Source organism: Triturus cristatus, chromosome 8 (genome assembly GCF_964204655.1).
Source record: "Triturus cristatus chromosome 8, aTriCri1.1, whole genome shotgun sequence".
NCBI lineage: Eukaryota > Metazoa > Chordata > Amphibia > Caudata > Salamandridae > Triturus > Triturus cristatus.
In genome coordinates this window covers 344,572,468-344,599,717 of record NC_140591.1, presented here as the reverse complement: position 1 = coordinate 344,599,717, position 27,250 = coordinate 344,572,468, and the positions used below count along the sequence as shown (strand labels likewise).

General features: G+C 45.7%; 1 protein-coding gene across 1 annotated transcript in view; it reads right to left on the bottom strand.

Moving 5' to 3' along the window:
* The window catches only part of LOC146802102 (cilia- and flagella-associated protein 337-like), a 521,178-nt gene that overhangs the window by 135,300 nt on the left and 358,628 nt on the right, over positions 1-27,250 (bottom strand). The window contains exons 19-20 of the mRNA XM_085621663.1: positions 17,538-17,592; positions 7,079-7,124 (exon numbers count right to left, since the gene is read on the bottom strand). Coding sequence (XP_085477789.1) covers positions 7,079-7,124; positions 17,538-17,592 — 101 coding nt within the window. The remainder of the gene's footprint in view (positions 1-7,078; positions 7,125-17,537; positions 17,593-27,250) is intronic.

Here is a 27,250-nt window from a genome sequence, read left to right as displayed (position 1 = left end):
TTAATCTGTATGACCTGAAGGCAGACAGTGAGAAATGTAGGCAGTCTAAGGCAAAATAAGTTAACATAATCCAGCCGTAGGCCAATCATAACTAAAATTGCCGGTGCTTGCCTTCTTGGGTCACACAACTCAATACCTTATGCAGCCTATGAAGCTGGTAAGTACAAGTTGAGATGAAAAACATAACCCAAGCTATAACATCAAGGTTGCTATCCAACTTGACTCACAAGTTCTTAAACATGCTTAAGGGATTGGGACAAGTGTCCATAGTAACTGGCCAAAATGTGGCAGGCTGGAGAGCTGAGCACCTCTCTACTATCAAAAACTCTCCTGTTTTGGTGAAATTGTGTTTTGTTGGCATTGGGAATCTGGGCACTTTACCCCTGCTAACCAGTAGTAAAGGGTTTGTGCTCTCTTTCTTACACATGGTACAAGCAGCCTACACTGGATTGGTACACTCAATTTATTTATAATTCCCTAGTATATGGTATTACATGTATCCAGGGCCTGTAAATTAAATGCTACTAGTGGGCTACAGCACTCATTGTCTCATCTACTAAAGTAGCCTGTAAAACGTGTCTCTGGTCTGCCACTAAGGCCCGCAATGCAGTTATAAACTGCTATTTCAACCTGGCTAAATAAACCTTTTGCCAGGCCTAAACCTACCTTTAAAATACTTATTTATCACCCTTAAGATAGGCCCCCAAAGGCTCATAGGGTAGGGTGAGTGGTATTTAAAAAGTAGGACACGTGTGCTTACGTTTTACATCTCCTGATAGGGAAAAACCCATAAAGTCGTTTTCCACTTTTGTAAGGCTATCTCTCCCATAGACTAACCCTGGGTTACCTTATTACACTTAATAAGTCAGAAATTCAGTTTGGGAACAGATAGAGAAATGCTTCTTCCACTTGATTGAATTGTAATATAAAATCCTCTTTAATGTTAAAGTCAGATTTTAAGTTACTACTCTAAACATGCCACTTTTAGAATGTAGGTATTTTTCTGCCTAAACCAAATGTGCCTTTCTGCCAGTATCTAGGATCACATGTCTGTGAATGGCTCTCCTGTGGTGTTTTTGTATTTGTTTCAGACATGGGTACAAAAGGGCTTTGGGTGTGGGGAAGGGTATTTATCTCCTCAGCAAGATGTCCCTGGGGGTTGTCCTCAGCCTTCCTGGGCTTTAAAGGGTAACCTCAGGGCTTGTCCACCTCCTTCCTGACTTTGAGAGCCTAACCCAGGAAAGGGGCAAGGTTAGACAAAAGGGATATTGGTATTCCCTCACCCACAGGCTGGCACTGGAGATAACAGTGGCACCTTCAGAACCTCTCATCAGAACACTCCTGGACCTGTGGAAGATTCATAAGAAGGAATGCCCTGCAGTCTGAAGAAGGAAGAAGTGACTTCAAGGTTCAGTTGTCCAATCTCCTGTTAAGCTACAGGGACACAACAAACGTCCAGTGGACTCCCTGCAACTGCCAACTGGACTAGCCAGAACCTGCCTGAGCCCTGCTGTTGGCCTCTACTGGAATGAGTCCTAATCCTCAAGAGGTGTCATCAAGTCCTAGACCCTTGGAGGTGTACTCCCCGTCAAAACCACATGTCCCTAGTTCCAGATGAAGATCCAGACGATTTTGGGCTCTTTGCGACTGCTAACCGGCTCCTTGCGCCACCCGATGACCATCCGTAACACCCGCTGATGAGAATCTCCAGCAACGACCTGCTACTCGCATCTGTTCTGAGATCCAGTGGCAACAGTGAAAGTCCACATTGACCACCAATGCAAAGTTCCAGCAACAACCGACTCTTCATGCCATGCAACAACTGTCTGTGATGTCCGACCTGCTCTACGCGCAGACACCGGTCTCCTCATGTCGATGGAAAATAAAAAGCTTCGCTGCAGCTTTCGGTGTCGACTTGGAGTCAGAGAAGGTAAACTCTTCAGCAGGACGAACCTGGTCCCTGTATCTGAACCAGGCTTCATTGAGGTCGGCCTGAACATAGGATTTTGACCTGGTCCAACATGACCAGATAACCACAATTGATTCTTTGTGCTTTTTGGAGTTATTATCACTAGAAACTTTAAAATTTGATAATTTTGGTTGAACTGATTGAATTTTTGTTGTTTTAGTGTAATTGTACTTTTTAAAGTTTACTCTATTTTTTTTAATTGGGATTTTCTTGTGTTGTGTTTTCACTTTCTTGCTGTTTGATTGCTGCATAAATACTTTACACATTGCCTCTAAGTTAAACTGGGCAGCGTTTGTGCAAAACTACCAGAGGGTAAAGCACAGGTCTATTTAGTGACAATTGTGGTTCACCTTGGCAAGGATTGTGCTTAATATTTGAGTGGGGCTTTCACCCCTCTCAAGTATCTATCAATCAATCAATCAATCAATGAGGGAATTGTGAAGCGCACTACTCACCCGTGAGGGTTTCAAGGCGCTGGGGAGGGGGGGGGGGGGTGCAGCTCCGGGTCAGACGAAGAGCCAGGTCTTGAGGCTCTCCCTGAAGGTGTGCAGAGTAGGGGTTGCCTCTGATGTTGACTGGGAGCTTGTTCCAGGCCTTAGCCGCGACATAGGAGAAGGCTCTTCCACCCGCTCTGGTTCTGCGGATGCGCTGGGTTTCTGCTAGGTTGAGGTTGGCAGAGCGGAGGATTCTTTTGGGTATGTGGAAGGAGACTCTTTCGTTGAAGTATTTGGGTCCGGTGTTGTGGAGAGATTTGTAGGTGTGGGTGAGTAGGTTGAAGGTTAGTCTCTCCTAGATGGGGAGCCAGTGGAGGTCTCACAGGTGTTGGGTGATGTGCTCATGTCGTGGGATGTCGAGGACGAGTCTGGCCGCGGTGTTCTGGATGGTCAGTAGTTTGCATAGCAGGGATTTGTTGATTCCGGAATAGAGGGCGTTCTAGTAGTCCAGTCTGCTTGTTATGAGTGCGTGGGTGACCGTCTTCCTGGTTTTTTGGGAGATCCACTTGAAAGTCTTGCGAAGGATGCGGAGGGTGTTGAAGCATGTAGAGGCGACGGCGTTGATCTGGCGGGTCATGGTGTGGGAGGAGTCGAGTATGATGCTGAGGCTCCGGGCGTGGTCCATAGGGGTGAGGGGGTTGCCAAGGTGTTATCCCAAGCTGAGGGGGAGGGTCCAAGGACGAGGACTTCTGTCTTCTTCGAGTTGAGCCTCAGACAGCTGATGTTCATCCAAGCTGCGACATCTTTCATTCCTTCCTGGAAGCTGAGTCGGGTGGCTTCGGGGTCCTTTGTGAGGGAGAGGATGAGCTGGGTGTCATCAGCATAGGATACTATGCTGAATCCGTGCTGTCTGACGATGGCAGCGAGGGGGGCCATGTAGATGTTGAAGAGCATGGACTGAGGGATGATCCTTGGGGTACTCCGCAGATGATCTCTGTGGGTTCAGAGAGGAAAGGCGGGAGTCTGATCCTTTGGGTTCTGCTAGCGAGGAAGGAGCGGACCCAGTCGAAGGCGGTTCCACGTATACCTACGTCATGGAGTCTGCCTGCGAGGGTGCAGTGGGAGACTGTGTTGAAGGCTGCGGAGAGGTCTAGTAGGATAAGGGCCGAGTGTGGCCTTGGTTGAGGAGCGTGCAGATGTCGTCTGTGGCGGGTTCAGTGCTGTGGTTACTGCAGGATCCAGATTGGGAAGAGTCAGGGATGGCCTTTTCTTTGATGAAGATTGTCAGCTGGGCGTTGACGATCTTCTCAGTGACTTTGGCTGCGTAGTGAAGGAGAGAGATGGGTCGGTAGTTTTTTAGGTCCGTTGGGTCTGCAGAGGGTTTCTTGAGATGAGGCTTGACTTCTGCACATTTCCAGTCAACGAGAAATGTGCCGGATTCGAAGGAGGCATGATGCTGCATAGTAGATCGGGCGCTATGGCGGCGGCGGCTCTGTGGAAGATATGCGGCAGGTAGGGTCTGTGGGGGCTCCTGAGTGAGTGTTCTTCATGGTCGTGGAGGTGTGTTTGGTGGTGACCGGGGTCCAGGTGGTGATGGTTGGTTGGCTATCGGTGTTGGAGGAAAAGGTGGTTTCTGTGGTCTGTTCGCTGAAGTTGTCGTAGAGGACCTTGATTTTCAGGTGGAAGTAGGAGCCGAGCTTGATGCAAAGGGTCTGGGAGGGTGTGACGTCCGTGGCTTCACTGGGGGGGGTTTGGTGAATTGCTGGATGATGCTGAAGAGTTCCTTCGAGTTGCTGAAGTTGGTGAGTATTTTGTTCCGGATGAAGGTCCTTTTGGTGGATCTTATGAGTTGGTGGTATTCTGTCATGGAGTTCTTGTAGGTAGTCTGGTCTTCAGTGGTTTTGCTGTTCCTCCATTATTTTTGAGACGTCTACAGGCGCGTCTGGATTCTTGGAGGTCGGTGGTAAACCAAATGGCCTTCAAGGGGCGTTGTCTAGCGGGGTTGCGGAGGGGTGCAAGCTTGTCTGCCCAATTGGTAATCCACTGGTGTAGTTCCTTGGCTGCAGAGTTGGTGTTGGACGAGGTGGGGGTGGGTCGTGGATGAGGGCGTAGTTGAGGTGCTCCTCTGTGGCCTTGCTCCAGTTCCTCCACGGTGGGCGTGGAGTGGGTTTGTGAGCGCTGGTAGTAGTGAAAGTGTAGTGTATGCTGTGGTGGTCTGTCATGAGGGGCTGCGTGGACTGGCTGAAGTGGATGTTGTTTCCTCCTGCGAAGATGGGGTCGAGGGTATGTCCAGTTGATGAGTATGTAGTCCATGGAAGTGATAGCATGGAGTGCGAAAAGGTTGGCGTTGGTAGTGGGGAATGAAGCGCGAGGCCCGAGGGGTCTATAGGCGGGGGTGCCACGAAGCGTTGTTCTGGGGCTGGTCTGGAGCTGGAAGTGAAGGTGTTCAGTGGTGAAAAGGGAGATGCTCGTGCTGGAGGTGGAGAATCGCAGGGAGCTCTTGTGTGCGATGGCGTGTCCTCCTCCCGGGCGGTTGGGGAGGTCCTTCCTCTAGATCTTGTATCCATCAGGAATAGCGGTGGTGATGTCTGGGGCAGAGGAGGCATTGGTCCAGGTTTCCGTGAAGAAGGCGACGTCTGGTGAGTGGGTGTTGAGGAGGTCCCAGATCTCTACAGCATGTCTTTGCAGGAAGCACATGTTGAGGAGGATGCACTTCAGAGATTTGGTGGTGTTGGTGTCTGGCATGGGGGCACTGGCTGTGGGGGTGCAGAGGGTGGTGAAGGTTTGACAGCAGTGTTGGCAGGAGAACTGGCCGTGGGTGGTGTTCGGCGAGGACAGCTGGCAGTTATTGTTCCTTCTGGGGGTTGAGTGCGAAGGGGGCATCTGAGTTGTAGCAGTGGGTGGCCGGAGAACCAGGGTCCTTGTCGCTCGTCGTGGTCAGGTCGCGGACAAGCACAGAGGGCAGACCAAAAAAGACGCGTCTTTCTTTCAGTGGGACCATTCCAGTGGTCCGGTTGCTTCTCCATCATCTATGAAGCTCTAACCCCTCTCTCCTGAGTGGGACTGTTCCAGTGGTCCGGTTGCTTCTCCATCATCTATGAAGCTCTAACCCCTCTCTCCTGAGGCGGAGACTTCATATCTGGACCCCAATTAGGGTTCTACATTGTTTGTGGTCGATCCATTGTACCCTTTGATAAGAATTGAGGTATACTTACACTTTGGTCGTCCCACGGTCCTGAAGAAGTGTTGCTCGATCCTGAGCACTCACGACACGAAACATGTTGACCTCTGTCAACTATAGGCTACCCTGATACCTAGAATCACAAGAGTAGCCTCCCTGGTTTTACCTAGTCCCAGCCCCACACAACCTAATTAAAATCACTTAGGGGCCAGGGTCTATTTTAGCTTTTCTAGTCTCCACACAACTTAGGAGTCACTGTCCTCCACATTTTCATACATGGTCTTCACATAACGGCGTTCTCAGATCAGAAGATCTACGCTAAAGATGCCACCAGGCCCGTCGGACATTGCAGTGCCAGTCCGACGAGGAGCGCCCAATGATGAAGCATGACACCCTAACAGGTGTGTGAGGGCAACAAGATCTGAAATTAAAGTTTCCCTCCGAGAACATATTAACAGCTGGCTGATAGTGATCCTTACTAACTCGGCCATTAAGAGGAACTGTTCTTTTCTGTTTTTCCTATAATTAATAACACCCAGGGCCGGACTGGCCGTAGCTGGCGCCGGGCAATCCCCCGGTGCGCCGCACGGGTGGGGGCCAGTTTTTGGCCCCTGGGGGCTGATTTTGTTACAGGGCCGTTTTTGCAGCATAGCTGCAAAATCGGTCCTGTAACAAAATCGGTCGAAAACCGGCCCTGGCAAAGAGCTCCGCGGCACCCCCAAGCCCCCCCCTTTGGCCGAGCACTTTGCCAGGGCCGGTTTTGGTTCCCAGTCCGGCCCTGATAACACCATCCAGAAGAATCAAGGGCATTCCGTTTTTAGGAAGTTTATAAAAAGCCTCATATTGGTGAAGAAAGCTATGCTGATTCAAGATAAACAATGGTCCCACAGCACACAACAAGTGCCAAATATGTACTGAACAGGAAGCTCTGAACCGAGTCTCACAGTTAAAGGGGCCATCTAGTGAATGTGTTACAATAGATCTCAAACCCAAGCAGAGGTCATCAAACAAGAACAATTCTAAAATGCTTACTGTTGTTGCTTGTTACAGATGTTGGAGTAGATAAAGAGAATTGTTTGTTTTTCTCTACATTTTATACCCCCTTAATTCTAAAGAGTCACTCATCGTGGAAAGGCTACCTACAAAGGAAACATAAACTGAGCAACAAAAAGTAACGTATAGCAGCAAGCTTGAATCTGTTCTGGAAACTTGCTGTACAGACATTGGCCATATGAACAAAGTCTTGTCATTGGTAAATGGGTGCATTAAAGCTGTTAAACATACATTATTTTTAAGTTTTAAAAAGAATATTTACACAGCTTAAGATAACAAACAGTAGAATAATACAAAGCAATTAATCAAGAGAGACAAAAAAGGAACTGTTATACATACATATATTGTACTTTCCTGTACTAGAGTGTGCAAATGTATTTCAGTTAACAAGACAGTACCTTTCAGAATATGTTTCAAAGTAATAAATCATGTTCTACTTACATAATACATGTTAATTCGTTTGTCCCACCCTACTGCTATGATATACCTGAAAGGAAACATGAGACATTATAGACAGGACTCCATCAATCTTTTATCATCTATATATTGTGAGCCAAATATTGAGAGAAAACCATGCATTAGAAGTGATCCTGTTAGATCATAAGTGGATCTGGAAGCAAACATGCAGTATTCCCTAGGTGCAGGGCAGGGTTGATGGCCCTTCAATTCTGATTTAGATGATTACTGAAAATAATTTACTTTATGGCCCTCTGCACCTGTTATCGAAATTCATTATTCAGTTTTATATCCATTTTGTTGCCAAACCATACCATAGACTCTAGGTCTCATCCCTTGTACTGGTGATTGCTCCTGGTATTCCCTACTCCAAGACACTGAAAATAGATGGGAGGATAACCAGAGCATTACAAGTGAGTTTCTAGGGTCCACTTAGAAATGAGGAATTACTATGGGAATTGGGAATACTCCACCAGATTCCCTCAGTAATTCATCATTTGTCGCCACAGCCATGGAGCTTTAAAGAGGTAACATCTCTGGGTGAAACATGAAGCATCTTTGCTGTTCCTGCACATCTCGTAATTCCTATGAGACCGGTAACTTTTGTTGCTGACCCCATCAGAACTGCAGAGTAGCTCGTAACGAGGCCCTACAGGCCAGCAATAGATAATATTGTGAGAACATGATCAAGAACTGAGAGATCCATGTGAAAGTTGCAAGGTTATAGGAGGAAGGAGTGTGGTTCATTAAACCAAAGACAAAGCTAATACAGCACACCAGTTTTAAGTTCAAATTGATCCTATAAATCAAACTGTATTCAGAACATTCGATTGTCAATACTATACTTCTTGAGTCCATATGATCCTGTAGTTATTCTCGTGCCCAATATGTAGGACATGCAAGGTATTCCAAGAACAAAACTTTTAGGGAACGCTACTACCTATTTCTTGAAATGGTTCATTAAACCATCAACCTCTGTCAGACTTTTATTAAATATAGTTTCTATAGCGAAGTAATTGAAATTCTACATTTAGAAATGTGTGGGTTTGGGGGCGTGGCTAAGGCACCTTACAAGATGGCCGCCTAGGGAGTTTGCTCCATTGCTTCCGGTCATCTTTTAGAATAGCGGAAATGTTTCCCCTGCTGCGCTGTGCTGCAAAATACCCGCATTGTGCATCGGAATGAGTGCTGCCTCCGGTGAGAATCTTTTTGAAAGTTCGGCGTGCCGCGTTTAATGACTTCTCCAGCGTCGCATCGTCTCCCTCATGATGGCCGTCATTTTGGGAGCGCGCATTTTATCTTCAGGATTTCAGAGCTTCCACAGGAATGCCCTTTACACTCTGTTTATCCTGTTACTGCCTGGATTATTTCCTGTTTTTTTCAACGTTTGCCATATAATTAAGGAGGAATTCTTTTAGTTGTTTATGTGGCATGTCTTTTTGTATTTACCAAGCTCTATCTGCCTCCTCAAGAGGTCTGTCATTTCAAGGGCACGTCTCCTCAGAGCTTGGTATGTAGTCATGCTTGTTGCCTATGCTTGTATGTTCCTGCACGGCGGAGAAGGAGGCATTACTCGGTGGCGGACGGCAACCCTGGAAAGCAAGAGTGCGTGTGGGCGGCTGTCCTCACTCCCCCGCCAGTTCGAGTTTATAATTTCAATAAACTTGGTTCCTCCCTAAAGGTGAGAGACCTCATTTGAGGTAATACTTCCTTATACTTCCCAAATTGGGAGTAGGAAGGTTTTTTACAAATTGGGAATCAACAGTGGTGAGAAGTCCTGAAGAAAGCCGGGTCATAATTTTCTTATTACTGGCTGAAACATGTCGACACCTATGCAGAGTGGGGGGGTTGGAACCTCATCATAAGCTCTCCAAACCCAACACCCACAATTTTTCTAAATTCAAAACTGGGCACCTAATATTAAAATTGGATCAAGGTAGTCCCATTTTTGGTTTTTAATCACTGTTTATCACTGGTTCTGCACTCTCAACTCACCGTTAGTTCTCACAAAAAATCTTTTTGTTTGTATGTGTTGTTTTCCCCTCCCTTATTGATCCACCTCCAAGCGTTTGGCTGACGCGGAGGTGTAGAAGCAGCCCTATGATGAAGCATGACACAGCTTGCTGTGTGTGAGGGCAGTTTTACAATTTTGGCGTATTCCCCACTCACCTTTTGGTCTCCACATAACATATGTTGTTTTATCCCTCTTCTTTTTGTGATATTCATTCTCTAAGCGGGAGGTCGAAGAGGGATTTACCTCTCACCGCTCTGTAGTTCTTGTGTTTATGCTTGTATGTTGGCAGGCTTGCAGCCTATACTTTTGCTCCTCTCACAACTCCATGGATTTTAATACCATTATGGCTGTCTACTCACCTCCCCAGGGTTGTGTATATTTCGACCATCTGCTGGGCAGCACTTAATTACAGTTTTGTCCTTTATATGCTTTATATTGGTTTTTCGTCATTATTGTAAGGGGTGTGTTGTTTCTTTTTCATTGACTTCTACATACACCCAATCAGTTCTCTATCAAACAACCTAACTTGATTGCTTTGGTTCACCTTTGCACCACCACCCCTCACCACAAAAGTGCACCAATCACTCTATGTGCTGACGGAAGACTAACTATCTATGGGCAAACTGCGCAACCCGAAGTTTGTCTTTGTTCCTTCAAAAGGTGCCTCTGCGGCTGCATCTTCATTCACCTCAGCATCAGCATCCTCTTCTAGTAGAGGCCAAATGGCGGGAGTTGCCTCTAATCGACCTTCTTTGACGCAGCCCACTCCAAACAAATCCTCTCCATCTACCACATCAACTAAACGCCTGAAACACGATCCTCCATCTCCTGACAAAACACCATCTCCTATTTCTATGGAACTACTTTTAGAAGAGATACGTGCTTTGCGCCCGTTTGTAGAGGAAACCAATAGCAAAATGCAATTTCTTGAGGAGAAATGGTCGACTTTGGATAACAGAGTGGCGTCTGTGAAACAGCAAGATACAAGTTAATTCTCAGCGCATCTCCTCTTTAGAAAAGTCGGTCCTCGCTCTTCAACAACATACTGAGGATTTTGAAAACAGAAATAGAAGGAATAACCTACGCATATACGGACTACCGGAATCTTTGGAAGGTGATGATCCTGTGACGTTCTACACCTCCTTCCTTCCGAAACTTCTGGATATGCGAACTACCACTTCTCTCAGCATCCAACGAGCTCACAGACTTGGTCCTCACTCATCTGCTTCGGCTAAACCACAAGGTGTCATTATTCTCTTCTTGAAATTTACGGATCTCCTTTCAGTCCTCTCTGCAGCCAGATCTCAAAAACCTTTTATCTCTTCATGTTGTTTGTTGGCTTGTTGTATTTTTACTTTTGTACTTTCCTGCTGTTAATCGTTTCTTTTGTTTACCCATATAGATTGGTTGGTGTTTATACCCCTTCATCTCATACGATTCTCCTCCATTTCTTCGTCCTGATGCGGTCCGGACTCCCAATTTCGTGAGGCTCGTCTTGTTGAGTGTCGCCATTCCCCCATTGTCCTTTTTTATGTCCCCCTCAGGTATGTTGCTCTCAGTCATCCTCTTTAGGTATGTACTGTCTCTTTTTCTTCTCCTTACCCTCTCTTCCTTTCCTTTCCCTTTTACCTATCGATCAAATTCCTTTTTCCTCTGTTTCTGTCTATTCCTTCCTTTTCGTGCTCCTTCAGCCCCTTCTCTATGCTTCCCTTTTTGTTTTTTCAACTTCTCTTTCTTTTATTTATTGACATTTCCTTTTCCCTTTTTATCACTGTAACTTTTGTTTCTATTAAATTTGTACTGTTTTTAAATTCAAAGTTATCTCCTGGAATGTAAAAGGTTTTATCAACCCGATTAAACTACAGAGAATCCTTTCCCACCTAGCTTCATATAATCCGGACATAGTCCTTTTACAGGAGACCCATCTTACAGAAGTCGAATCACTTAAGTTAAAAAGAAGCTGGGTGAGTACGGTTTTATTCTCGCCTTCTATCAATACAAAAAAGGGCGCTGCTATTTTATGTCACAAGAAATTAAAATGTAAAGTTATGTTCCAAGAAAAAGATACTGAAGGTAGATGGATATTAACTAAGTTATTAATTAATTCTGTACCTTTAACTGTTTTTAATATTTATGGTCCTACACAACCTGATTCTTCTTTTTGGCCTTCAATTACGAAAAAATGTATTCAATATCGAGATGACCTATTTATTCTAGGTGGGGATTGTAACCAGTTTGTAGATCCGTTTCTTGATCGCAAGTCCACTGTCCGTTTCATACCTCATAAGACTCACAAACAATTCCTTGACACTCTCTCTCAATCACACCTCATTGATTCTTGGAGACTCTCTCATTCTGATACTCTTGATTACTCTTTTTTCTTTCCTCCTCATGCATCTCTTTCTCGTCTTGATTACATCTTTCTCTCTCAATCTTTATATCAAAATTTACTTTCTTCTTCTATTGAGCCCATAGTCATTTTGGACCATGCCGCTATTGTAACAGACCTTGATTTACTCCCCCCGCATCCGAAGTCTTCCCGTTGGCGCTTTAATAACCCTCTTCTTACTGATCCTCTCTTCTCTTCTTCTTTTTGCTCCTTTGCTAACTAATTCTTCCTCCTTAATAGTGATCCCAGTACTCCCCCCCCCATCTTCTTTGGGACTCCTTTAAAGCAACTGCAAGAGGGTTCATCATTGTTTTTGTCTCTAAGAAAAAGAAACACTCTCATCAGAAACGGAAAACTACACTGGCTCACATTTAACTTTTGGAGCATGAATTTTACACTTCCTCCACTGACTCCCTTTCACCAGACCTCATACGGGCTAAACTGGAATTCAATAAATCTACTACTGACAATGCATCGTCAATACTCCTTCACAGTAGTGTTCGTTATTATGGTGGTCGCAATAAAGCAGGGAAGCTGTTGGCTAATTACCTCAAATCGCGTAAAGAACGTACCTTTATAGACTCTATCTACTATTCTGATAATACTCTTCTACATAAAGATCAGGAAATACTTGATCAATTTCAGCTTTTTTATCAAAATCTTTATACGCCAGAATCTCCTCCCACTTCTTCTCTCATTCAGTCCTATCTTGAGAACCTTCCCAGCCCCTCTAATTCTTTCCTTAACTTTCCCGCTCTTGAAGCCGACCTCTCACTTGACGAACTCTCCAAAGCTTTAACCACCCTCACTAAAGGTAAATCACCCGGTCCAGATGGTTTTCCAGTTGAATTCTATTTACATTTTTCTGATCTCTTACTTCCCAAACTATTAATGCTCTTCCAGTCATTCTATTTATCTGGTAAGGCAGAGGGCACTTTTCAGGAGGCTACCATTTGCCTCATTCCTAAAGAAGGCCGTGATCCCCAATTTTGTACAAATTATTGACCAATTTCTTTAGTCAATGTAGACTATAAACTATTTGCTAAATTGCTTGCTTTACGCTTAGATCCCCTTATGCCCCATCTTATCGGCAACGAGCTGTGTGGTTTTGTTAAAGGTAGACTTACCTCCGATAACTCCCGTCTCTTCCTCAATGTTTTAAATAAAGTTTCATCCCTTTCTATTCCTCTAGCTGCTATCTCTGTTGATGCAGAGAAAGCTTTTGACAGAGTTGATTGGTCTTTTTTGTTTGCTTCACTACGTTGGCATGGTTTTGGTCCTAATTTTATATCCCTTATCTCCCTGCTGTATTCTGCTCCTAAAGCTTCAGTCCTAGTCAATGGACAAGTTTCTTCTTACTTTCCTCTTCAACAAGGCGTTCGTCAAGGTTGTCCCTTATCCCCACTTCTTTTTGTTTTAGCCCTTGAACCCTTTTTGACCTCTATTCGTAGCAATAACTCCATTTCCGGTTTCCCTTATGGTGATAACCAGCTAAAACTTTCTGCGTATGCAGATGATATTCTTCTATTCATTTCCGCCCCAGAAACATCTATTCCCCCTTTATTATCTGAATTTAACTCTTTTTCACAGGTTTCCAGGTACAAAATTAACTCAGATACAAAATTCTGTCTCCCCCATTTCTTTTCCTCTACTGGGTTCGCTTGGAATAGTTCGAAAATTAAATATCTAGGTAACTCCATTGCCTCCTCAATCAAATTAAACATGTCCGCAGTCCTATCTCGAATTGAAAATTCATTCTCCACTTGGAACCCTCTTTTTCTTTCTTGGTGGGGGCGGTTGGACTCGATCAAGATGATGATAGCGCCTCTTCTTATTTATATTTTCTCCATGCTTCCTGTTCACATTCCCGCGATCCACTTCAAACGTATTGATTCATGCCTTTCTAGATTTCTATGGAATAACAAAAAATCAAGAATAGCCTTATCATCTCTTCGAAAATCCAAATCTATTGGTGGTGTTAATTTCCCAGATATTCGTCTATAACATAAATCCTTCTCATTGCGTCAGACTTCCAGATGGCTCTATCAGAACCTTCTTCCTTCACTCCCCTTTGGCTCTTCATCGAACAAACATTATTGTCTCCCTTCTCCTTCAATGAGGTTATTCGCTTCTCTACCAAAGCTCCCCACATGTCCCTTCCCTTATTCAGATATACTTCTTCCCTTTTAAATTCCTTGGTCCACCCTACTACTTTTACCCGTGAATCTTTCTTAGATAACCCCCATCGGGCATAACTCGCTTATTTTCCTAAACAATAGACCCATTTGTGGGAAAACTTGGAGGTTAAAGGGTGTTATGTGGGTTAATCAGCTCTTTGATGGAATGTCACCTTGCTCCTTTCCTCAATTTCAACTCTTATTCCATTGCCCTCGCTCCTTTTTACATAAATTTACCACTCTTATGGCAATTGTTCTTGACATTTATTATTCCCTTCCTTCCTTATCTTCTTCTGTTGCCCGGAATCCTCTTCTTAAGGTACTTCTTACCCTTCAGAAAGCTTCTCTCATTTATAAATTATTTTTATCTCCTAATCCAGATCGTGTTAAGTCTAAACTGGAACTCTCTTGGGAGGCAGATTTGGGGTGTGATTGGTCTTTCGCTCTTTGGGATAAACTTTGGTCCTTAAAAATTTCTCGTTCTGCTTCTCTTACCCAATCTTTATTTTTCCCATATCACAGACTTTATCTTTCTCCGCTTTCTCTGTCTCGTTTCTCTGTTTCTTATGATTCTAATTGCTGGACATGTGGCTCTCCTAATGCTGATCTTCTTCATCTTTTCTTTCTCTGTCCTACAGTTTCTCAATTCTGGGATAAGGTCTGGTTTTATATCTCTCGTCTTTTTACAATTTCCGTTCCTTACGCAATACCCCTTCTCTTTATGGGTAACCTTTCTGATTCTTTAGACCTTCCCCCACATTCCCATGGCCTATTTGACTTAATGCTTGCTCTTGCATTTCAACACATCTCTTCTAACTGGAAATCTCTCACAAATATCTCCATACAATGTTGTTGGAACTCTCTTTGATACTTTCATAGACTTGATGTTGCCTTTGCCTCCTCCTGTAACCCAGCTCATAACAGGGATCTCTTCTGGTTGCCTCTCACCGCTTATTTGGACCGAATGGCTCTAAAGAAACTTCCGCACATCAATTCGGAAAATTTTCAACCTCCTTGAAGAATATTGACTCTGTCCTTCTTTTCTTCCTTTACATGATTCTTAGGTTATATAATCTTCTAGGTTGATTATTGTGTATTGCTTTATTTATAGTACTTTGTTTGTATATTATATTCCTTACCTCTTTATATTGCTGTGTCAATTATCCCTCTCCTCCCCCCTATTCCTTCTTTGTCTTCCTTCCCTTCTTCTACCTGCCCCCCTCTATAAAATTTCACAAATTGCTTTTATCTTTCACTATATGATATCAGCCTAGGTATTGTTTTAATATCATATTTGAATTTCCTTCCTTTGTCTACTGATGTCTCGTTGTATTAACATTTTGATCAATAAAGCTTTTCAAACTAAAAAAAAAAGAAATATGTGAGTTTAATTTAGAGCTTGGTAGAGTTGGAGATCCACCAACCTCGTCCTTCCCAACCCCGTTTAGAGGTGGGGGACTGCCAGGTTTCTCGTGACGAAGTCTTAGTTGACCCTGTCATCGGAATCTTTTGAACAGCGGCACATCCACCACAGGGCCATAAGCCAATGCAAAGCAGCACCAGGATACCCTTCTGGGTGACAGTGCGCTCTAGAAATCTGCATAACATAACATTAGAAGGCCAGCCCTTTTCAGGAGGGCTTCTGAAGTAAATATTTCCGGTTTAGGACCATAAGGAAAAGTTTGGTGGTTCCAAAAAAGAAACATTGTAAAAGACCCAAAAGCACTTGGAAAGGCCATTTTTGTCAAACCCCTCACTTTAGAGTTTCCTCATGATAAACTAAAAATACGCTGTGTGCTGAAAGCAACATGGTGCCTGTTATGCCCCCCTGAGTTGTGTGACATCATTGCACAGGGGGATGAACAAAAGTCAGTCATGTCCCAGGCAGGCAGGGATCTCATAATATGGCAGGTCGTCCTCCACCAGGAAAGCTGCCTTCTGAGGCCTAAATAACTTCTATGTTTGTATAGAAAGAATGTCAGCTTAACGAAGCTTCTTGGCAGTCTTTATTTGCAGAAACCATGAGGTTCAGCGACTTCAGGCTTCTTTACAAGAGGCCGGTAATTCCCAATGAGGTCAGCAAGCGGAGTTATCAGTCCTATCAAGAATAACAAGTTATAAGGGATACTGCGGATTTTGTCACACAAGAAATTTGCATGTTGATACCAGGTGAAATGTTCGCGAGAAAAACCAGCTGAAAATTTTGTAAAAAATTTGGAAATCTCTAAAGAAACACTGATTCCCAAATGCTATTCTACAGTATCTCGTATTAAGATGTAATTTCCACCTGGGATTACCAATCTCTATGTTGTTGGTAATTTGGGGAAAATTACTGGCACATTTGTAATGGGCTCCTCACTGGGATATGCTCCTGTTTACATTAGGTGACTGGAAAATCAAAACTTCTGCTTTATTTACCTGTTCACAAATATTTTGTATGTACATTATATTCATTAAATAAATATAGCCAGAATTCCTTAATTATAGTCAGTGTCAATAGGCCTACTGTCTTGGTCTTTCACACCACATTTTATGTGGCTGAGACTGAGAGCCGCATTCACTTGTGGGGTGAAGTAGGTAACCAAACGAACACCACAAACTGCTTACACCACACATAGCACTGGAGCACTGGATGAGAGGAAGCTTGGGTGCCTCAAAGGCAACAGAACAGAGTTAGTTGCTGCATAGCTCCACATACATAACAAATGGATTTTCATTGCCTTCATCCCTGGTGAGCGCTCCAGCCACAACATATAAATAGATGAACCTAGAAGTCCCATCATTCACACTTCAACTAAAACCAATACAAATCAGCTTCACTTACATCTGCTTTTCTGAGTCTTACCGCCTCTTTCAACCAGTGCAAAGAGTAAAAGTTAACAAATCAATCGCTGAGGCTTGATTTTACTATTGAACTGGGTTCAACAAACGAGTTTCTAATCAAATCATTGACATGTGATGATGTGTATATAATGAGCAAGCAAGGTTGACCCTGAAAATACACAGGTCCATCAAAGCTTGTGTGAAAGTACTGCATTCACTTCCGGTGATATCCAGCAATAAATGTGAAGTACTCTTTCGGAGTCATTCTTGAATACTTAACCAGGATATACATGAAGCTGGCCATCCACTATGTTGTACTCATGAGACAACTAATACTCAGGTCATCAGACAACAAACATTCAAAAGACAAAGACATAGGAGCAGCTTCCTTGAAGTACCGTGCTCCAGGCATGGACGGTCCTCCTGCAATTCATTAGAATACAAGGATGATGCTGAAAACTCAACGGTCCAGACAATCATGATTAATACCTGAGACAACAGGGTAAAACAACCAGGTAATGTTGTTTTTTTTTTTGCTGTCAGCAACAAACTATGTCCCCTTTCCACCTAGATTGCAGCCACAGTTATTCTCACCACTACTGTTACTACTTCCATGCTGCAAGCTACATCTAACAATTACCAATATTTCCATACACACACGCGTGCACACACACACTACATGCTTTCACCATACCCACCCTTCACTTGCTAGCTATAGCACACTCACTTTTATCCTTTCGCCATTTACAATATGTATGGCATGGTGCTCCAAAGTGACCTCATGATGAGATGTTGCACTGATAAAAGACAACTAAATGACTGGGAATAATTCCTTGATCGCAATATATCCTTATAAATTACATCTGGAGGTACAGTGCACATCATATACTACTCTTCACTATCACGAATAATAGAAGCCCATTGCATGAGGTATGCTTCTATAGGTATTGTAAATGTGCATTTAAATATATATTTCTCACAACACAAAACCGCAATTAAGTCTTTAATTTTAGCATCTTTGGCAAAGGTGTCATTTCTTACCTGTTTCTGTTAATATCTACATAAGTACAGTCACACACTTCTTGACCTTTAGTTTCTGGAAAATAAGATTATAATGATGTTATCCCAGTGTACCTCATCTGCTGATATCCATCACAAAAATAGAAGTATGACGCCTTTTGGAGGAGTTACTCAGTTCAGTTAGACAGTCAAAGGCAGACTTATTTCAGCGACAAACAATTTCGTATGGTGTTAGTGACAGAACTAGAAATATCGCAAAACAATAGAAAACTCAGGGGCATATTTACAAGAATTGTCGCAAACCAGTTTCCACGCGGCCTATCGTCAAATCTTACGATCTGTTTAGGACTTATTTACTGTACGTCGCTATGTGGCGTTACGGTCTGTTAGCGGTGGGGAAAAATGACACTAGCATCAAGATGTTAAAAAAAACACGTTAGCATGAAAAAAGTGACGGCTGGCCAATTATTAGCGACCAGAAAGTTTGCGCTAGTTAGCCCAACGTCTCTTTTCAGCGTTTAACAGCAAAAAAATTATTGAATACGACGCTAAGGAGGAACAAAAAACAACCTGAATGCAGAATGGAGCAGCCAGGACCAAGTTCAGCATAGGACAATAACCCCCCTCAACCCACCAAACAGCCAGGATGACCAGCCAGAGTCCGTGGGAAAAGGAAGAGGAAATGCAGATTGCGTCAGGAGGAGAAGGAGATCCTGTCTGCGGAGGCGACGGAGCATCAACATCAGCTCTTTGTCAGCTCCAAGGTGTCATTGGGGGACTAAAATACTATATGGCAGTCCATAGTCAACAAGGTGAACTCTGTCGCAGAAGTCAAGTGGAAAGTGACGAACTTCAAAAAGTGCTGGCATGAGGCCAAGCGTAAGACTAAGCAGAAATCTGGTCAACAATCACTGCAGCACTGCAGACCAGAGGTGGGAGTCCAGCGTCACAGGAGGAGCTCGATGCCTCGGTTCCTGCCTGAAATGAGTCCTGCCCACCAAGTAATTCTTCACCACCTGGACCCTTGAAAGTGGTGCTAAAGGTGCCCAAACACCCTAAAAGCTAAATTTAGGACTTCAACAAATTCCCACTATAAAGTGGAACCGACCGGAGACTAGGACCAACTTGCTCGCCACTCCACCCAGGGTACATCACCAGCTGGCCTGACTTCGCGGAAGCTCCTAGAGCAGCAAATCCTATGCAGCAGGTCCCTTTCGGAAGGTTATCCAGCCTCATGGAGTCCTCGCCGACTGCATTCTGCAGCTCCATCCTTCTAGAAATTTTCAACTTTCAAAAAAGTGCTAAGTCCAAACGTAGAATTCTTTACTGTGACTATGTCCAACGGCTCCTTGACAATAATGCCTCCTTTTCAGACATTGCTGGCTGCATTACCCTGCTAAACGTTACCTTCTCAGACATTTTTCTTCAAAAATTGTTCTAAGTCTGAAGGTAAGCTGAGACCAAGCCCAATCCACTGGTGTTGCCGAACCTCGCTCCATCTCGGCCGACCATCAGTTTCAACTTTGCCCTGGACTCATGAGAGTACATGCTTGTGGTTGGCGGGTTAATCTTTTAGGTGCTATTTTTCACCAAAAACATAAAAAATGAATCACTCCAGTTCTACTGATTAGATTTTTGTTGTTCTGGAGTCAAATTTTTTTTTTTTAATTCTCTATTTGTCTAAATTGATGTGGGATTTTTCTTGCGTTGTATTTTCACTTTATTACTGTTTGTGTGCTGCATAAATACATAACACATTACCTCCAAGTTAAGCCTGACTGCTTTTGTGCCAAGCTTCCAGAGGGGTAAGCACAAGTTAATTTAATGACTTTTGTGGTTCACCCTGACAAGGATTGTGGTTGCTGCTTGAGAAGAGTTTACTCCCTCCTCAACCAATAACCCATTTTCCTATACCAAGTAATTTCCAGGAGCCAAACTCAATTCGAGCATTTTCTGTTTCTTGATAAATGTATAATAATAATAATAAAAGTAATATTAATAATAATATTAACCCAGCATTCATCCATCAACTCACAACGAAACATCTATACATCTATTTACCTACCTACATCTGCTTACACACAGCTTTACAACTACAATCAATCAATCAGGTGTTTGTTAAGCGCGACTACTTACCCGTAAGGGTCTCAAGGCGCGGGGGGGGGGGGGGTGGGTTGCAGGTTCCAGTCCATCAAGGAGGGGGTCTGTCGAAGAGCCAGGTTTTGAGGTTTCTCGCGAAGATGGGGAGCGATATCTGTCTGAGGTGGAGCAGAAGGACGTTCCAGGCTCTGGCCGCGAGGAAGGAGAAGGAGCGGCCTCCCGATCTGGTCTTTATGGTGCAGGTGACCATGGCGTAGGAGAGCTGGACTGATAGTAGGGTCCTTTGGGGTGCGTGAAATTTGAGTCGGCTATTCAGGTATGCTGGTCTGGTGTTGTGGAGGGCCTTGTGTGCGTGGGTGAGAATCTTGAAGGTGATTCTAGCCTCGATGGGGTGCCAGTAGAGTGTGCGCAGGTACTGGGAGTTGAGGCAGTGTCTTGGCAGGTTGAGGACCAGTCTTGCGCCAGCATTCTGGATGTTGTGTAGCTTGCGGGTGAGGTTTTTGTTTAATCTGGAGCAGAGTGCGTTGCCGTAGTCGAGTCTGCTGGTGATGAGGGCGTGAGTGACGGCCTATCTGTGCTCGAGGGGGATCCATTTGAAGGTCTTACGTAAGAGGCAGAGGGTGTGGAAGCAGGAGGATGAGACAGAGTTGATCGGTGGTGCATTTGAGCTCCGAGTCCAGGATGATTCCAAGGTTGCGTGCGTGGTCCGTGGGGGTGGGTGGGCTTCCGAGGGCAGGGGGCCACCAGGTGTCCCTCCAGGTGTTGGGGTTCGGGCCCATGATGAGTACTTCTGTTTAGTCGGTGTTGAGTTGTAGGCAGCTGCTTTTCATCCATTTGGCGACGGCTTCCATGCCTTCTTGAAAGTTTTGTCTGGCGGTGTTGGGTTCGTTGGATAGGGAGAGGATGAGTTGGGTGTCGTCTGCGTATGACACAATGTTGAGTCCGTAGTTTCTGACGATAGGGACAGGCGGAGCCATGTAGATGTTGAAGAGCGTAAGGCTGAGGGAGGATCCCTGGGGGACTCCACAGGTGATTGGTGTAGGGTCCGAGAGGAAAGGAGGGAGTCTGACCCGCTGCATTCTGCCGGAGAGGAAGGATTGGATCCAGTTGAGGGCCTTGTCCCGGATCCCAGCGTCGTGGAGTCTGCGTATTAGGGTGTGGTGAGAGACTGTGTTGAACGCCGCTGAGAGGTCAAGGAGGATGAGGGCTACTGTTTCTCCTCTGTCCAGTAGGGTGCGGATGTCATCTGTTGCGGCGAGGAGGGTGGTTTCCGTGCTGTGCTTTTTCTGAAGCCAGATTGGGAGGAGTCGAGGGTGTTGTGTTCTTCGATGAAGCTGGCGAGTTGGCTGTTGATGGCTTTCTCGATGACTTTCGCTGGGAACGGGAGCAGGGAGATAGGTCTGTAGTTTTTGAGGCTGGTGGAGTCTGCTGAGGGTATCTTCAGGAGGGGCTGACCTCGGCGTGTTTCCAGTTGTCAGGGAACGAGGCGTTCGCCAAGGAGCGGTTGATGGTGTGGCGGAGCATGGGTGTGATGGTGTTGGAGGCTCTGTGGAAGATGTGGTAGGGCAGGGGTTCGTGGAGGCCCCGGAGTGGATAGACTTCATTGTCTTCAATGTGTCTTCGGGGGTGAGGGCTGTCCAGTTGTCGATCGTTGGCTTCAGGGTGTTGGGGGTGGTTGGTGAGGGTTTAGTGAGTTGGTCGTCTTCGTCGAAGTTGTCGTAAATGCTCTTGATTTTGTGGTGGAAGAAGGTGCTGAGTTTGTCGCAGAGGTCTTGTGAGGGAGGGATGTCAGTAGACTCGCTGGTGGGTTGGGCGAACTCCTTGATGATGCTGAATAGTTCCTTGCCCGCTGTGTGCATGTGTGGAGATTCTGTCTTCAATCGCTTTTTTTCTCGTTTTTCTGATGAGTTGGTGATGGACGTTGGTGGCGGCTCCTAAGTTGTTGCGGGCTTCTGTGGGTTTGGAGTTCCTCCAGGCTTTTTCGAAGTGGCGGCAAGTGCGTCTGGACTCTCGAAGTTCGGTGGTGAACCATCTGGCTTGCTTGGCGTGTGTGTTGTTTTTCTTGAGGGGGGCTATGGTGTTGGCGCTGTCAGAGATCCATCTGTGAAGAGTTCGGGCTGCAGTGTTGGGGTTGTCATTTTCCACGATGGTTGGGGTGGAGTTGCTGAGTGATGAGGTCAGCTGGTTGTCGGTGATTTTGGTCCAGTTTCTTCTTGGGAGCAGGTGCTGGTGTCTGTGGATGGTGAGTGTTCTGAAGATGAAGTGGACGCATCCGTGGTCTGTCCATGGGAGTTCGGTGGTGTGGCTGAAAGTGATGGAGTTTCCTGTTGTGAAGAGGGGGTCGAGGGTGTGTCCTGCTGAGTGCGTAGGTTTGGTCACGATCTGGCAGAATCTAATGTTGTGGAGGCTGTCTAGGAGGGATGTGGTGTTGGGGTCCAGTTGGTTGTCGAGGTAGAAGTTGAGGTCTCCCAGCAGTGTGTAGTTGGTGGACGCGATGGCTTGCGGGGAGATGATGTCCGTGATGGAGTTGGAGAAAGGTCCGCGGGGCCTGGGGGGTCGGAGGGTGGTGGTAGGACTGGCCTGTATCTTGAAGTGTAGGCGTTCCATCAGTTCTGTGGGATCGTCAGAGAGTGTGCTCAGCCGGAGGGTGGATTTGTGGATGATGGCGATTCCTCCTCCAGGGCGGGTGGGGCGGTCCTTCCGAGAGATCTTGTATCCTTCGGGGATGGCGATGACGATGTCCGGTCCCGAGGTGGTGTTGGTCCAGGTTTCGGTGAAGAAGGCTACGTCCATGGTGGTGCTGTCGAGGAGGTCCCAGATTTCGGTGGCGTGTTTGTGGAGTGATCGGACGTTGAGGAGGATGCATTGCAGGGTCTTCGGTACGGTAGTGTTCTTGCGGGCGAGTTGTGCTGGGTCCGCGTTCCTGGCGGTGCTGTACGTGTGCCAGCAGCGCTGACAGCTGAAGGGTCCGTGGGTGTCGGCTGATGATGCTAGCTTGCAGTTGTTGTTGCGGCCTGGGTTGAGTGTGTAGAGTGCCGCTGGGTTGTAGCGTTGGCAGAGCAAAGGTCCAGGGTTCCTGGCGCTGGGCGCGGTCGGGTCGCGGACGGGCGCAGACGGTCTTGCCTTTGGTGCACCTTTGGTGCGCCAGCGGCGCCCCTGCTGAGCGCGGCCACGCAGCGGCCTCCATTAAGTAGGGGTAGGGGAGGGCTGGACAGCTGGGAGGCAGGATCGGGGAAGGGGACTGGAATGGACCGGTCGCGCTGGTTGTGCTGGGGGGAGGGGCCGCGGGGGCAACAGCGGCGGGGAAAAACAGGCGGAAAAGGGGAAAAGAGAGGAAAAAGTCAAATAAGGCAGAAAAAGTGCAAGAAAAGTGGAGGAAAGACACAGAAGGAGAATGAAAGGGGGAGATTGAAATGAGGGAAAAAACTAGTGAAATGGAGAGAAAAGCGGAGCGAGAGAGAGGAGACAGAGGTCCACTGGACCACCAGGGATGAGGCGCTGGTATAACCTGCGGGTGGAGGAGGGCCTCGAACACCAACACTCGAGAGTGCAGGGGCTCGGGGGAAGGCCTCACTTAATGGCGGAGCTGCAAGGGAGGTACAGCAATTTCACTGACAATGAGTCAGTGGTCTTGCACCCGTTCATCTACCCCCTGCACCATCCACTGTAAACATCCACAGACTTTCAACCATATAATCACCCAAGTATAAAAGCTATTATCGAGTCCATGCATCCATTCTACATTTACCTGCGTTTGCATGTGCCCCTTTATGTGTTGTTTGACTTCATTTGTGTCAATTTGTATGACTTCATGAAGGTCAACATGTGAGTTGTCTTTGCACATGTGTGTGCATATGTGCACCTGGGTACTGTGTGCATATGAGTGCCTGAATATGTTCTCGTTCTGTATCTAATCATGGCACCAAGTATGGCCATTACCACAAAGAACACAAGCACCTAGCACAACCCAAACCTACTGGGTTTGCTAATGCTTGTTAGAATAATTTGTTACCAAGTAGGGCGTGCAGCCGAACCCCCTGCAATAATATTCAGAATCAGTGGGATGATACCACGCATCATTGTTTCTATCTCAAAAGTGTCTTTTTCAGTAGTCTGAGAAGAAAGGCCTGCATGGAATAGACAGTTTTGAGCCAAAAAAACAGGGGTTTCTAACACATGACCTTTGTGTTGACTGGAATCTTTTTTAACATTTCCACCACTCCTATGTTGTGCCCATGTGGGTCTCTGCCCAGCGAAGGCACTGTATGAGGTGGCCAATATGGTTAAGTTAATGTCACAGGAGAGGCTCCTCTTATTTGAACAGTCTCTTATGGCACCACAGAAAAGGCATTTGTCATTGCCATCATTATTCTTAGCAAACGGTGGCACATTGTTTAGTGAATATGAAGGTGTCCTCATTTGCTTACTAGGATATTTTTTACACTTTGTGCATGTGTCCCTCAATGCTTTAAATGGGGAAAATAAGTGCAGGTATTCATTACAATGAGTCTGAGCTAAGGGCAAGGCACGATTATACATGAGACACTTCTATCGAGTTTTCATTTTGCCCTTGCATTGCCCTTGATAGTAGTCTTAAATGTCCCATATCTAATTTCTTTATAATCGGCGACCTCGCACACAGTCACCGATCATAAAGAAAGATGTCAAAACTTGACTATTATAAGTTATTACTGTCAAATTCTAACATCACAATGCCTGCTGCCAAAGCAAGAAGCCTACTTGAAAAGTAGGTCAGGTCACGAAACATAATTGAAGCAGCTGTTAAAAGCAACGAAAACAGAATGTTGCCTTTCTTTCTTCTGCTCTATTTTTTGGCTTACAATGACAAGCAGAGAGACCATGTTTATTTCTTGTACTCTTTAGTTAGAGACAAGCAAGAATCTTTCTGCATGTTTCAACACATTCCGAGCTAGTGCAACTTTTTAATTAAAAAAAAAAAAAAAAAAAAATGTTGCTTTGAACTGTTTCTAATATCTGTTTCCAACAAATAATGTACAGGTTTTTGGTGTGATTAATTTTGCACAAGAGGTTTTATTTTTGTTCTTCACGTTTACAATTGTATTATATGGGATAAAATACCCCCTGGCCTTCATGATAAGGATATTGCAAGTCATCTTGGGGTTCCATAACCTTATAAATGGACTCAGCCTTTGGCCTTGATCCTCTATGTGGTTATGGTACTCCTCGGTGACTGCAATAGCCTTATAATGTACAGCAGGGGCTCATTTATCCCTTATATGTTCTCAAGCGCACACACACAAAGAAAAAAACAAGCAGACATGCACACACAAAGCATTCCAGGCATTTCCTTTAAAATATCTCCTGAGTGTGTACTGATTGTCTCCTTCTTTCTCTCGCTTTTCTCTCACACACAAACATGTACACACAAGCAGGCAAACACACAGACACAAGCAGACACTCACACAAAAGACTCAGGTGGGATTAAAGCCATTTTAAACTCTGCCCCGCCCATGGCTTTCCTAATTGCCACTATCAGTGGGCTGCCTGGATTCCAGTATGTGCACAAATGCACATGATAGTGTGAAAGGGACTGACAGCATGCAGGGTCTGAATGGACCCTGCTCGATCAAACACAGAACATTATGCAAATGAGTCTCTGCTGAATAGTTCAGCAGAGGCACAGCTCAGGGCTACGGAGGTGCTTTGGCTGTCAGAGTGTCCTACAGACAAGCTCCACTCTGACAGCCTCATGCTCAGCAGTACTAGCATAAATGAGCCTTCATTTCATGAATACTGTTATACCTTGATTTTTTATAATGCATCCTTTCCCTGGTTACCCATTCCCTGCTGCTCAGCCAGTATGAATGTGATGTGTATGCGTATGTGGAATGTTAGAATGCTTGATGAGGGAGTGGAATGCTGGAGTGCCTGGTGGAGTGGAGAGAAAGAGAGATGGAGAGTGTGTGCTGAGCAGCAAGGATGCTGCTCCTGGTGGGGCTCATCATTACATCTTCTACTTACCATCCAAACCTAACCTGTAACTAAGCTAATAAACCTCTTACCTACAACCAACATCATGGCTACCTCTGGACTTCTTTTGGTTGTAACAAATACCAGTACTTTCCTTGGCAGCTCAGAAATAATAAGCAAAAATATGAAGTGCTGATACTCAGTGCCTGTGAGTATTAGCCCTTTTAAAGCACTGGTGTCCTTGTCTAGAGGAGTTACATGTTTTTTTTTATTTTTATTTTTTTTTAAAGATTTTATTGTGCATAAAAAGGGTTACAAACACGGGCCTACAACCACCAGGGCCGGCCGCTAGTAGTCGAAGTGTTCCAGCATATCAGAAAACAATGACTGGCCCACAGGGGCTCCGCACTATCACAGTAGATCAGACTGCACATAAGGGAAATCAGAATACACACTTTTAGTATAAATAACAACAAAAAAGAAAAATACAAAAATACAACAAACAAGGCGAAACGACTTATGAAGGGCGGCGAACACCAGCCGGGGGAGTCAACACGCCAACCACCCGAGGGCGGTCAATAAAAGAAGACCTGAGAGGGAGGGGGGGGCCACGAGAGAACCAAATCTGTACTCCAAAGTACGAGATGCACAAGGAACCCTCAAGGATCAGGGGGACGAGGCAACCCCGGACGTATCCACCAAAGGGGGAGCACAGATAGACCCACGATACGCGTTCCACTGCCCCCAAATTTTACCCCAAGCCCCCGGTTTACCACGAGCCACATACACCGTTTTCTCCCTGAACATGCACCAGTCCATGTTCTCCTTCCAGACGGACACGGTGGGAGGCCGCTGGGAACCCCAAAGCTGTGCAATATCTCTCTTTGCAATCATGTTCCCCAAGGCCGCCCACCGAGCCTGAGCCGCATTGCAGTCATTGGGCTCCCATACATTCAGCACACAACGACGCACCTCCGGCAGCAGAGCGACCCCGGTGACTCGTCTCATAATATCATGCACCCGGCGCCAGTATTCCGCAACCTCGCGGCATTCCCATAGGATATGGAGAAAGGTAGCACTGAGCCCGCAGCCACGCTTACAGAGTCCGTCGTCTGAAAACCCCATCGAGACCAGGCGGGGGCCCGTCACATATACACGATGGAGAATCTTAAGCTGGACCAGGCGGAGACGGGCCGGGATGGCCACCTCCTTAGGGGATGACAGTGCAGTCTGCCAGTCCTCATCGTCCAGCTCCACCCCATCTCCCGTCCATGCCTCCCGAAGACGCACCAAGAGGTCAGCCCGATTGTTTATCAGTTTTTTGTAAATCAGGGAGATAGTACTGTCGGGGACGTGACCATCGAGTATGCGGTCCTCGAGAGGCGAAGAAGAAGGGACCGTGGTCCCCTCCCCAAAGACCGAAAGCAGGGCGTGCCGAACCTGTGCATAACGGAAGAACTCTCTGTCACTAAGCTCATACTCGCGCTGAAGCGCCGCGAAGGATTTAACCGCACCTTTAACCCACAGGTCCCCCACTCTGCTGATGCCGATCGTATCCCAGCGCTCAAAGCCTTTCGTTGTCCAGAGGCTTCCCAAGCGGTCTGAGTCGAATAGAGGAGTGGCGCACGTTAAACGCTCACTCCAGCCCATCGCAACGTTAGCCGCCTTCCATACACGGACCG